We start from the raw sequence: 13,769 nt of genomic DNA, 5'->3' as shown, positions 1-13,769 counted from the left end.
ACCAGAGGCTATTTCTCCAAAAAGTACGATCTTTGTCCCCATGTGCAGTTGCAAACCGTAGTCTGGCTTTTTTATGGCGGTTTTGGAGCAGTGGCTTCTTCCTTGCTGAGCGGCCTTTCAGGTTATGTCGATATAGGACTTGTTTTACTGTGGATATAGATACATTTGTACCTGTTTCCTCCAGCATCTTCACAAGGTCCTTTGCTGTTGTTCTGGGATTGATTTGCGCTTTTCGCACCAAAGTACGTTCATCTCTAGGAGACAGAACACGTCTCCTTCCTGAGCGGTATGACGGCTGCGTGGTCCCATGGTGTTTATACTTGCGTACTATTGTTTGTACAGATGAACGTTGTACCTTCAGGTGTTTGGAAATTGCTCCCAAGGATGAACCAGACTTGTGGAGGACTACAATTTCAGTCTTGGCTGATTTCTTTTGATTTTCCCATGATGTCAAGCAAAGAGGCACTGAGTTTGAAGGTAGTCCTTGAAATACATCCACAGGTACACCTCTAATTGACTCAAATGATGTCAATTAGCCTATCAGAAGCTTCTAAAGCCATGACATCATTTTCTGGAATTTTCCAAGCTGTTTAAAGGCACAGTAAACTTAGTGTATATAAACTTCTGACCCACTGGAATTGTGATACAGTGAATTATAAGTGAAATAATCTGTCTGTAAACAATTGTTGGAAAAATTACTTGTGTCATGCACAAAGTAGATGTCCTAACCGACTTGCCAAAACTATAGTTTGTTAACAAGAAATGTGTAGTGGTTGAAAAAACGAGTTTTAATGACTCAAATCTAAGTGTATGTAAACTTCCGACTTCAACTGTATAAATGTACATTTACACACACTCTTACACACATAACATTCCTCTCTGTAGTCCCCGCTAGGTGTTGTACGACTGAGCGATAAGCCCAATGTTCACAAAGGAGCCATCAATCTGCTGAGGACGCTAATGACCTAGTGGCTAAAACCTGGACCGTGTTCACCCCTACTAATACAACTCTGAGGGTCAAACCTGGACTGGACTGCTCCCTCTAATACAACTCCAGAAGGTCAAGTCAGGCTAAAAATGCTAAATGTATCCCCCCTGGATTGGATGGATGTACCATTGTATGCGACCATTAAGAAATTTGGCATGGTATTAGCCATGCAGACTCATATATTTGGAGTGACCACTGATGAGGACTAGGTTAGAGTTAAACTATTTGCTATGTGGTATTTTATTCCAGTTAATTAGGTATTTGAATTGGATATGGAATTTGAATTGAATGTATGAAAGGGATGTTAGGTATTTTTTTAAATTACAAATGTAGTGCCCAATGACTGAAAACTGTCAGGGACAGTTGCATTAACCGTGCCATGATGTTGTAGGCAACACATTAAAGAATAAGCTTTAACACTGGTAATCATGACCAGTTGCAATTGATATCTCCTTCCATGAATAGGGTTAACCCCAGTAGCTGTTCATAACAAATGAGGAGGGATATAGTAAGGTGGGGTAAGAGGGGGAGATGAGACGAATCCACCCCATGTTTACTGATCCGTGCCTTGTTTTCCAGCCCCCTCCCTCTCCTACCTCCCTCTCCTACCGGCTGAATACACTCTCTCACTCTGGCCAGGCTGTCTCTTCAGGCTAATGTTGCTCTCATTACCAACAAAGCATGGGCAGCCAGTAGCATGCCAACAGCAGAACAGGGCAACAACAAGAGACTCACTAACTCTGCTAACTCCAGAATACCAAGACGGGTGCTATTAAAGTGAAAACATTGTATTATTTTTTTGCTTCTTTAAGTCCCGGGTCACTTGATTCACCATGGAGTTTGGGAAAATTCGTTTGAATCTCAAAACAGTGCTGTTGACCATGATGATGTTCAAATGGGGTAAGTCTCTCATTGCAAGTGATCGACATGATGCTACGGGACGGGGTGTGAATGTATCATAGTGCAAAAATGACATCCTGTAGCGCTTTCTTTAAAGTGGCAATATGCAGTTCAAACAATAACAAAGTCAGTTGAGGAATAAGACTGGAGAAATGTAACCACTCTCAAATTCATAGACAAAACTGTCTGGATCCAGGGACTGACCATCCATTATATAAAAATGATAGTTTTAACCATGTTTTGAGGCTGTACAGTGTTTGTTTACATTTACATTGTTTACAAGCATTGAAGTAAAACAAGCTTATATTTTGGGTTCTGATGGGGTACAACAGTATAACTAAGCTCATGAGGCATTTATAAGTTATATTCTTTAAGAATCAATGGTTATATATTATTAATTTAAAAGTCCTAAAATGGATGTAGCAATCACAGATTGCCTCTTTAAGTTGGAGAAGATTTTGAATGTGAAGAGAAGGTATGGCAGGGGTGTAAGCCCTTACAGAGGAACAAGTGCGCCACTTGCCAGTTGTTGTGGGCGGCTCGTAATCCCCTTTCCTGAAAGCAACAGGTTGCGTGGAAAGATTATTGAAGGAAGCGAGTAAACATCTTAATGCCCCATAACACATTTCTGAAGTATTTTAATCAGAAGCTCCAACAGAAAAAGTTAACTAATTAATTTCTAAATTGCAAAGTAATAATTTATTTTAATATTTTTTTCATACGTTTCGACACATGCAGTTGCTTTACTATTCTGCTTTAAATTAATTTATTCCCAAATATGAATGATATTCTACGTCACAAGAAACACAAATTATATTTCCCACAGTTTCTAAACATTGTCCGTGTTCAAGAGCATCGAAACAGTGATGTATCATGGGTAAATTGTGACAGAGTAGTTATTTAGGATGCAAGGTGATTTGTAAATCAGTCAGTCTCAATTTGTCTTTAAAGTCGGATGAGCTTTGTGTTCCCCTGTTGTCACAAATCCACTGTGCCTTTGGTTTTTGACTCTCCTTGGCATTGGTTTGCATTGAACCCTAGTCCGAACTCTTCAAAATAATTGTTTTAAAGAATTCCCCTTTTTCCCCTTGGTTTCAACTGACGCTAGTACCACCAACTCTTTACAACAAGTGGCCTGAAGAATTCCCCCTCGTCTCCCTGTTTTGAGAGATGCTGCTCGATGTTACAGGGGCAGGGCGCATTCATTACGCCGATTCTGTTGCAAAACGTTTCTTAAACGGAATGAAACGGGGAGGGACCTATCTGAATTTGTCCAATATAAACTCTTGTTTTAGTTGCAAAACGTTCCATTTTGCAACTGTTTGGACTGATTGCACCCCAGGAGTGGTTCTCAGGGTGGAGCTTGGCTGCTTTATGCTCATTTTGCCCCATGCACCCCCAACTGACGGGAGTCTGAAACAGAAAGAGCGGGGGTTGGTAGGCGACTACGCATTCATTGTTGCTCATAACCATGACAACGGGCCCTCAGACTAATTTCCAGGGCATTATCGGAGGGCCTCAAAAAAAGATTAGAATTTGAGGCTAATCACTTTGAGCAACATCTTTTGCTTTGACGACGTGGAACCCAGTTGAATGAATATCTTATCTGGGGCTCATTAAAATCAGGAGCTTGATGAAAATGTTGTATTATTGACACAAAGCTCAAGATATTAGTGATTAGAGTGAAAAGACTTTCCATGAAATCAAGGTGTATCACTGAAACAAATGCTGAAATGCACTGCAAGTTTCATTGAGGAAAATAAGTTTCATTGAGGAAAACTGAAACCTGCACAGGAGTTTAGTCCACTGTTTCACAGTTCTCCAGTTTATAGTTCAGAAGCGAAGGCAGGGGTCCATGTCAAATCATGCATGCATGCAGAGATAGGCTAGCCAAGAGTGAGCTCACTGATGAGAAACTCCATTGAGGCGAGCAAATGAATGGACACAATATGAGGTCGCAAACAATCTCAAGAAAAGCCCAAAATCATGTGTTTGAATGAATCTCTGAATTAAATGCCAAAGTTAGTGCTTAACATGTTTCTACGTAGCGTGCTAACTCTCGTAGCTCGGTTCCACCCACTCAGAGTGTGGGACCCCCTGGTGTTTTGCTTGCGGATTAGTCACGGCCACTTGTCCACAGGCAGATTACTATCTCTCCGTGCCCCAGAGGTTTCTTCTCAAATACGTTTGTTTGATGGGGAAGAGGGATCTAGGGAAGGGGTCAAGGTGTTACAAAACCAAACAACCTCACATCTCAAAATCCGCCTTCATGTAAACCGTACCTCTCACTCTCTGGTACCACCACCACCAGAAATGACCTGTCCAGGACCAAGGTTTTTATTTATTTTTTTTGAGGGGGGAAGGAGATTATTTTAATTCCCAGTTCCAGACAAAGACGACAGTGGTCAGAAATCACCTCACAGGCCCTTTTTAAAAATCACTCCACCATGCTGACCCCTAGCTCCTCCCCCACACTGACCCCTAGCTCGTGACAACATAGACAGAGAGAGTCAGCAAGAGAGAGAAAGGGCTGAATTCAATCCGTATTGCAGAAGTATTGCGGAAGATCCGTGTTATAGCTTGTTTGAAATTTAAAGGCAATGTTCTCGCATTTGCAGAGACTGCATTCACGGTAAATGCTGCATATGTCGGCTCAATCGGAAATTAACTTTACATTTTGACACAGATTTTCTGTGATACTTCCGCGATACGGATTGAATCCAGCCCAAAGAGCGAGAGAGAGAGAGCTAGAGGGAGAGAGAGAGGGGGAAGGGTTCTGTCAGATGTCAGTGACAGCCTCTCCGTCTTTCTTTTCCCCTCTCCCCCTCCCTGGGCCAGGTTTAGATCCATGGTAGAGCTGTCTGCTGTTCTCCCCTCTCTCTCCCTCCCTGGGCCAGGTTTAGATCCATGGTAGAGCTGTCTGCTGTTCTCCCCTCTCTCTCCCTCCCTGGGCCAGGTTTAGATCCATGGTAGAGCTGTCTGCTGTTCTCCCCTCTCTCTCCCTCCCTGGGCCAGGTTTAGATCCATGGTAGAGATGTCTGCTGTTCTCCCCTCCCTGGGCCAGGTTTAGATCCATGGTAGAGCTGGCTGCTGTTCTCCCCTCTCTCTCCCTCCCTGGGCCAGGTTTAGATCCATGGTAGAGCTGGCTGCTGTTCTCCCCTCTCTCTCCCTCCCTGGGCCAGGTTTAGATCCATGGTAGAGCTGTCTGCTGTTCTCCCCTCCCTCTCCCTCCCTGGGCCAGGTTTAGATCCATGGTAGAGCTGTCTGCTGTTCTCCCCTCTCTCTCCCTCCCTGGGCCAGGTTTAGATCCATGGTAGAGCTGTCTGCTGTTCTCCCCTCTCTCTCCCTCCCTGGGCCAGGTTTAGATCCATGGTAGAGCTGTCTGCTGTTCTCCCCTCTCTCTCCCTCCCTGGGCCAGGTTTAGATCCATGGTAGAGCTGTCTGCTGTTCTCCCCTCTCTCTCCCTCCCTGGGCCAGGTTTAGATCCATGGTAGAGATGTCTGCTGTTCTCCCCTCTCTGGGCCAGGTTTAGATCCATGGTAGAGCTGTCTGCTGTTCTCCCCTCTCTCTCCCTCCCTGGGCCAGGTTTAGATCCATGGTAGAGCTGTCTGCTGTTCTCCCCTCTCTCTCCCTCCCTGGGCCAGGTTTAGAACCATGGTAGAGCTGGCTGCTGTTCTCCCCTCTCTCTCCCTCCTGGGCCAGGTTTAGATCCATGGTAGAGATGTCTGCTGTTCTCCCCTCTCTGGGCCAGGTTTAGATCCATGGTAGAGCTGTCTGCTGTTCTCCCCTCTCTCTCCCTCCCTGGGCCAGGTTTAGATCCATGGTAGAGCTGTCTGCTGTTCTCCCCTCTCTCTCCCTCCCTGGGCCAGGTTTAGATCCATGGTAGAGCTGTCTGCTGTTCTCCCCTCTCTCTCCCTCCCTGGGCCAGGTTTAGAACCATGGTAGAGCTGGCTGCTGTTCTGGACACTGTTGACTTTCTCCACTGTCTGTTTGAACTGAGGAGACCCACTGTTCAAAAAATTGTTGAATCAATGTTGTTTCCATTTCATTTCAACAAAATAATTATATGTGATGACATTGAATCAACATGGAAAACTGATTGGATTCCCCAATTTAAGGGAATTTCATTTTTTTCACCAATGTCATGGTGAATACAACCGAAAGTCTGTCTTAAACCCACCTTGCAACTGATGCAAACAGGGACCTTGAAAAGAAAGCTCACTGTTCACTGCTCCTGAATGTGACCTTTTATTGAAGCCTTGTGACAAAACAACAATGTTTCAAATGACATGGTCTTGTGTGCACAAGAACAGTGAAATGAATTTCTTGCTTGCTCTTTCCCAACAATGCAGTAATCAATATCAGTAGTACTATAAAAAATAAATAACAAAAAGTCAAATAGAACAAAAACACACAAGAAATTGAAATAAGACGAACACGAGAAAGTACAGCGCATTAGAATTCAGACCCCTTCCCTTTTTCCACATTATGTTACAGCCTTATTCGAAAATGTATGAAAATATTTTTTTTTCATCATCAATCTACACACAATACCCCATAATGACAAAGTGAAAACATCTATAAAAGATGAAAAACAAAAATACCTTATTTACATAAGTATTCAGACCCTTTGCTAAGAAACTCGAAATTGAGCTCAGGTGCATCCTGTTTCCATTAATCATCCTTGAGATGTTTCTACAACTTGATTGGAGTCCACCTGTAGTAAATTACATTTATTGGACATGATTTGTAAAGGCACACCTGTCTATATAAGGTCCCACAGTTGACAGTGCCTGTCATAGCAAAAACCAAGCCATGAGGTCGAAGGAATTATCCATAGAGCTCCGAGACAGGATTATGTCAAAGCACAGATCTGAGGAAGAGTACCAGAAAATGTCTGCAGCGTTGAAGGTCCCCAAGAACACAGTGACCTCTATCATTCTTAAATGGAAGAAGTTTGGAACCACCAAGATTCTTCCTAGCGCTGGCCGCCTGGCCAAACTGAGCAATCGGGCAAAAGGGCCTTGGTCAGAACCCGATGGTCACTCTGACAGAGCTCCAGAGTTCCTCTGTGGAGATGGGAGAACCTTCCAGAAGGACAACTATCTCTGCAGCACTCCACCAATCAGGCCTTTATGGTAGAGTGGCCAGACGGAAGTCACTCCTCAGCAAAAGGCACATGACAGCCCACTTGGAGTTTGCCAAAAGGCACCTAAAGGACTCTTAGACCATGAGAAACAAGATTCTCTGGTCTGATGAAACCAAGATTGAACTCTTCGGCCTGAATGCCAAGCGTCACGTCTGGAGGAAACCTGGCACCACCCTACGGTGAAGCATGGTGGTGGCAGCATCATGCTGTGGGGATGTTTATCAGCGAAAGGGATTGGGAGACTAGTCAGGATCGAGGGAAAGATGAACAGAGCAAAGTACAGAGAGATCCTTGATGAAAACCTGCTCCAGAGCGCTCAGGACCTCAGACTGGGGCGAAGGTTCACCTTCCAACAGGACAATGACCCTACGCACACAGCCAAGACAACGCAGGAGTGGCTTCAGGGGGTGCCGGTACAGAGTCAATGTGCGGGGGCACAGGTTAGTCGAGGTAATTGAGGTAATATGTACATGTAGGTAGAGATAAAGTAATGCAAATTGTCCGGGTAGCCATTTGATTAACTGTTAAGAAGCCTTTTGGACCTAGACATAGCGATCTGGTACCGCTTGCTGTGCGGTAGCAGAGAGAACAGTCTATGACTAGGGTGGCTGGAGGCTTTGACAATATTTAGGGCCTTCCTCTGACACTGCCCGGTATAGAGGTCCTGGATGGCAGGAAGCTTAGCCCCAGTGATGTACTGGGCCGTATGTACGGTCGGAGTCCGAGCAGTTGCCATACCAGGCAGTGATGCAACCAGTCAGGATGCTCTCGATGGTGCAGCTGTATAACTTTTTGAGAATCTGATGACCCATGCCAAATCTTTTCAGTCTCCTGAGGGGGAATAGGCTTTGTCGTGCCCTCTTCACGACTGTCTTGGGGTGTTTGGACCATGATAGTTCGTTGGTGATGTGGACACCAAGGAACTTGAAGCACTCAACCTGCTCCACTACAGCCCTGTCGATGAGAATGGGGGCGTGCTCGGTCCTCTTCTTTTTCCTGTAGTCCACAATCATCTCCTTTGTCTTGATCACGTTGAGGGAGAAGTTGTTATCCTGGCACCATACGGCCAGGTCTCTGACCTCCTCCCTATAGGCTGTCTCATCGTTGTCGGTGATCAGGCCTACCACTGTTGTGTCGGCGGCAAACTTAATGATGGTGTTGGAGTCGTGCCTGGCCATGCAGTCATGGGTGAACAGGGAGTACAGGAGGGGACTGAGCACTCACAACTGAGGGGCCACCGTGTTGAGGATCAGCGTGGCAGATGTGTTGTTACCTACCCTTACCACCTGGGGGCGGCCCATCAGGAAGTCCAGGATCCAGTTGCAGAGGGAGGTGTTTAGTCCCAGGGTCCTTAGCTTAGTGATGAGCTTTGAGGGCACTATCCAGGTGGGAAAGGGCAGTGTGGAGTGCAATAGATATTGCATCATCTGTGGATCTGTTGGGACGGTATGCAAATTGTAGTGGGTCTAGGGTTTCTGGGATAATGTTGTTGATGTGAGCCATGACCAGCCTTTCAAAGCACTTCATGGCTACAGACGTGAGTGCTACAGGTCAGTAGTCATTTAGGCAGGTTACCTTGGTGTTCTTGGGCACAGGGATTCTGCTTGAAACATGTTGGTATTACAGACTCAGTCAGGGACATGTTGAAAATGTCAGTTAAGACACTTGCCAGTTGGTCAGCGCATGCTCGGAGTACACGTCCTGGTAATCCATCTGGCCCTGCGGCCTTGTGAATGTTGACCTGTTGAAAGGTCTTACTCAAATCGGCTACGGAGAGCATGATCACACAGTCGTCCGGAACAGCTGTTGCTCTCATGCATACTTCAGTGTTGCTTGCCTCGAAGTGAGCATAGAAGTAATTTAGCTCGTCTGGTAGGCTCGTGTCACTGGGCAGCTCGCGGCTGTGCTTCCCTTTGTAGTCTGTAATAGTTTGCAAGCCCTGCCACATCCGACGAGCATCAGAGCCGGTGTAGTACGATTCAATCTTAGTCCTGTATTGACTCTTTGCCTGTTTGATGGTTCATCGGAGGGTATAGCGGGATTTCTTATAAGCATCCGGGTTAGAGTCCCGCTCCTTTAAAGCGGCAGCTCTACCCTTTAGCTCAGTGCGGATGTTGCCTGTAATCCATGGCTTCTGGTTGGGGTATGTACGTACGGTCACTGTGGGGACGATGTCATCGATGCACTTATTGATGAAGCCAGTGACTAATGTGGTGTACTCCTCAATGCCATCGGAAGAATCCCGAACATATTCCAGTCTGTGCTAGCAAAACAGTCCCATAGCTTAGCATCTGCGTCATCTGACCACTTCCTTATTGACCGAGTCACTGGTGCTTCCTACTTTAGTTTTTGCTTGTAAACAGGAATCAGGAGGATAGAGTTATGGTCAGATTTGCCAAATGGAGGGCGAGGGAGAGCTTTGTACGCTGCTCTGTGTGTGGAGTAAAGGTGGTCTAGAGGTTTTTTTCCTCTGGTTGCACATTTAACATGCTGGTAGAAATGACATAAAACGGATGTAAGTTTCCCTGCATTAAAGTCCCCGGCCACTAGGAGCGCCGCCTCTGGATGAGCGTTTTCCTGTTTGCTTATGGCCTTATACAGCTCATTGAATGTGGTCTTAATGCCAGCATCAGTTTGTGGTGGTAAATAGACAGCTACAAAAAATATAGATGAAAACTCTCTTGGTAAATAGTGTGGTCTACAGCTTATCATGAGATACTCTACCTCAGCCAAGCAAAACCTTGAGACTTCCTTAATATTTGATTTCGTGCACCAGCTGTTGTTTACAAATATACACAGACCACCAGTCCCTTGTCTCACCGGAGGCAGCTGTTCTATCTTGCCAATGCAGCATATATCCCGCCAGCCGTATGTTATCCATTTCGTCGTTCAGCCACGACTCTGTGAAACATAAGATATTACAGTTTTTAATGTCCCATTGTTAGGATATCCATGATCTTAGTTCGTCAATTTTGTTATCCAACGATTGTACGTTGGCTAATAGGACTGATGGTAGAGGCAGATTACGCACTCGCCATCGTATCCTTACAAGGCACTCCGACCTACGACCCCGATATCTCTGTCTCTTTCTCAATGTGAATGACAGGGATTTGGGCCTTGTCGGGTGTCTGAAGAAAATCCTTCGCATCCGACTCATTAAAGAAAAAATCTTTGTCCAGTACAAGGTGAGTAATCGCTGTCCTGATATCCATTAGCTCTTTTTGGTCATAAGAGACAGTGGCAGAAACATTATATACAAAAAAAGTTACAAATAACGTGAAAAAACACACACAATAGCACAATTGGTTAGGAGCCCATAAAACGGCAGCCATCTCCTTCGGCGCTATTCTACAGGTGTGCCAAGCTTGTAGCATCAAACCCAAGAAGACTTGAGGCTGTAATCGCTGCCAAAGGTGCTTCAACAAAGTACTGAGTAAAGGGACTGAATACTTAAATGTGATATTTCAGTTCTTTGTTTTTTTGACATTTTTGCAAATGTATAAAAAATAGTTTTTGCTTTGTCATTATGGGGTATTGTGTGTAGATTGATGAGGGGGAAAAACTATTTAATCCATTTTAGAATAAGACTGTAACCTAACAAAATGTGGAAAGAGTCAAGGGGTCTGAATACTTTCCGAATGCACTGTAAGTAAGCTATATACTGAGTCAGTTCAAGCATACTTAGTCAATGACTTTCCAGACATCTCAGTACCATAGAGCAGTCCTAGAATGTCTGCAGAAAGTGCTCATGGACTACCCAGACGGATTAGGTTGCCAATTGAAATGGGGTTGGGATTAGACCCAACTAGAGTAGGTTAAGATTACAATCAGGATGATCTCCAGGAAGATTCACATTCGATGCATTTTTGTGGCAAATTAAACGGTACATTGCTCAGACTCAGCTACTAACTCTGGGTTGTATTCATTAGGTCATGTAACAGAAAACATTTCAAAACATTTTTCAATTGAAAACAAAATAAAATCATATTTCTACTTGGACAAGTCCAAATATTGCCTCACTGTTTCAGTTATTTTCTTCTGTTTTCTGCCAAATGAACACAACCCTGGTCTGGACTGTCTGGTCTGCCTTGACTGACAGCCGAGCCTGGATCATCACCACACGCTGTGGTAAAAGATACCTACGAGCCCCAAGTCCTGTCCCCAAGTCCAGAGTGACTGGCATTCCACGCCCATGGCCAGGTTCACCAGAGATAAAAGGCATTGCTAGGTTAGATAGGCACCAGAGAGGAGGGAAGGTGGTGACATCACAAGAGTGGAATGTTTTAGCGATGACTTGCCCTCCTTTAGAGGTCGGAATGGGAGAGAAGGGGCTGTGTGGGAGATTGAGTGTGTGTTTGGTAAGGGGATTTGAATGAGGAGGTGCTGTGTGTGTGTGTGTGAAAGAGAGAGAGAGAGAGAGAGAAAATATGCATGTGTGTGGTAATGGGTTTTGGGCAAAAAAGCTGGAATGGGGAGGGGGAACTGTGTGTGTGTGTATATGTGTGTCTGTGTGTGAGGGGGAGGGAGGGAGGGAGAGAGATGGAGGGGGGTGATGAGTGGAGATGAGACAGGTGTGGGAGACGGCTGTCGCGTCTCGCCGTCCCAGAGGAACCTCCCATTGTGTCTGTGTGCGGTATCAGGTACAGTGGGTAAACATGAGTCAGTACCAGTCATCTATAATGAGTCAGAACCAGTCATCTATAATGAGTCTGTACCAGTCATCTATAATGAGTCTGTACCAGTCATCTATAATGAGTCTGTACCAGTCATCTATAATGAGTCTGTACCAGTCATCTATAATGAGTCTGTACCAGTCATCTATAATGAGTCTGTACCAGTCATCTATAATGAGTCAGGACCAGTCATCTATAGTGAGTCAGGACCAGTCATCTATAGTGAGTCAGGACCAGTCATCTATAGTGAGTCAGAACCAGTCATCTCTAGTGAGTCAGGACCAGTCATCTATAGTGAGTCAGGACCAGTCATCTATAGTGAGTCAGAACCAATCATCTCTAGTGAGTCAGAATGTGAGTCAGGACCAGTCATCTATAGTGAGTCAGTACCAGTCATCTATAGTGAGTCAGAACCAGTCATCTCTAGTGAGTCAGAATGTGAGTCAGGACCAGTCATCTATAGTGAGTCAGAACCAGTCATCTATAGTGAGTCAGTACCAGTCATCTATAGTGAGTCAGAACCAGTCATCTATAATGAGTCTGTACCAGTCATCTATAGTGAGTAAGTACCAGTCATTTATAGTGAGTCAGGACCAGTCATCTATAGTGAGTCAGGACCAGTCATCTATAGTGAGTCAGAACCAATCATCTACAATGAGTCAGTACCAGTCATCTATAGTGAGTCAGGACCAGTCATCTATAGTGAGTCAGAATGTGAGTCAGGACCAGTCATCTATAGTGAGTCAGGACCAGTCATCTATAGTGAGTCAGAATGTGAGTCAGGACCAGTCATCTATAGTGAGTCAGGACCAGTCATCTATAGTGAGTCAGAACCAATCATCTATAATGAGTCAGTACCAGTAATCTATAGTGAGTCAGGACCAGTCATCTATAGTGAGTCAGAATGTGAGTCAGGACCAGTCATCTATAGTGAGTCAGAACGAGTCATCTATAGTGAGTCAGTACCAGTCATCTATAGTTTGTGTACGAGTCAGTGTGAATATGAATCTGTAACTTTTTATCCCCTGTGGTACAACCAATCAGAGCTCAAACAAGAACACAGACACACATAAAAACTAAATGAAGTCTATTTAAGCCAATCAGTGCACTACACTTGCAACAAATCTTAACCAGAAATGAAACTACAGATTGTGCCTTTTATGCCTGGTTTTATTTGAATCTGTGGATTACTTCCTTCGTTTGCCTTCTTGGACCAGTGGATTCTATTTTGATACGTTTTGTGAAAAGTCAAAGACCGGGGCTCAAATCACAGTCAACACTTTAGTATACTTTTGTGTTTGTCTACCTGGCTCAAATACTGTATGTGTGTTTATGTGTACATACTGCAGAAGCATGACTGGTGTATGAGCGTGTGCGTTTCGAGGATGTTTATTTGTCTACATGCTAATGTAGAGGTATAGTGTGTGTACATGCATAGCACTTGAAGTTGTGAGAATACGTACAGTGGAGAAAAAAAGTATTTAGTCAGCCACCAATTGTGCAAGTGCTCCCACTTAAAAAGATGAGAGAGGCCTGTAATTTTCATCATAGGTACACGTCAACTATGACAGACAAATTGAGAGAAAAAAAATCCAGAAAATCACATTGTAGGATTTTTAATGAATTTATTTGCAAATTATGGTGGAAAATAAGTATTTGGTCACCTACAAACAAGCAAGACTTCTGGCTCTCACAGACCTGTAACTTCTTCTTTAAGAGGGTCCTCTGTCGTCCACTCGTTACCTGTATTAATGGCACCTGTTTGAACTTGTTATCAGTATAAAAGACACCTGTCCACAACCTCAAACAGTCACACTCCAAACTCCACTATGGCCAAGACCAAAGAGCTGTCAAAGGACACCAGAAACAAAATTGTAGACCTGCACCAGGCTGGGAAGACTGAATCTGCAATAGGTAAGCAGCTTGGTTTGAATAAATCAACTGTGGGAGCAATTATTGGGAAATGGAAGACATACAAGACCACTGATAATCTCCCTCGATCTGGGGCTCCACGCAAGATCTCACCCCGTGGGGTCAAAATGATCACAAGAACGGTGAG

General features: G+C 44.5%; 1 protein-coding gene across 1 annotated transcript in view; it reads left to right on the top strand.

Annotated features, from left to right (window-relative positions):
* The first annotated feature begins 1,636 nt into the window (after positions 1 to 1,636).
* crb2a (crumbs cell polarity complex component 2a) overlaps positions 1,637 to 13,769 on the top strand; it is a 36,044-nt gene continuing 23,911 nt past the window's right edge. Inside the window, exon 1 of the mRNA XM_041897534.2 lies at positions 1,637 to 1,888. Coding sequence (XP_041753468.2) covers positions 1,822 to 1,888 — 67 coding nt within the window. The 5' untranslated portion in view covers positions 1,637 to 1,821. The remainder of the gene's footprint in view (positions 1,889 to 13,769) is intronic.

The sequence above is a fragment of the Coregonus clupeaformis genome, chromosome 15 (assembly GCF_020615455.1).
Source record: "Coregonus clupeaformis isolate EN_2021a chromosome 15, ASM2061545v1, whole genome shotgun sequence".
In the NCBI taxonomy this organism is placed as follows: domain Eukaryota; kingdom Metazoa; phylum Chordata; class Actinopteri; order Salmoniformes; family Salmonidae; genus Coregonus; species Coregonus clupeaformis.
The sequence above is the reverse complement of the archived record's forward strand: the minus strand, read 5'-3'. Positions and strand labels throughout refer to the sequence as shown.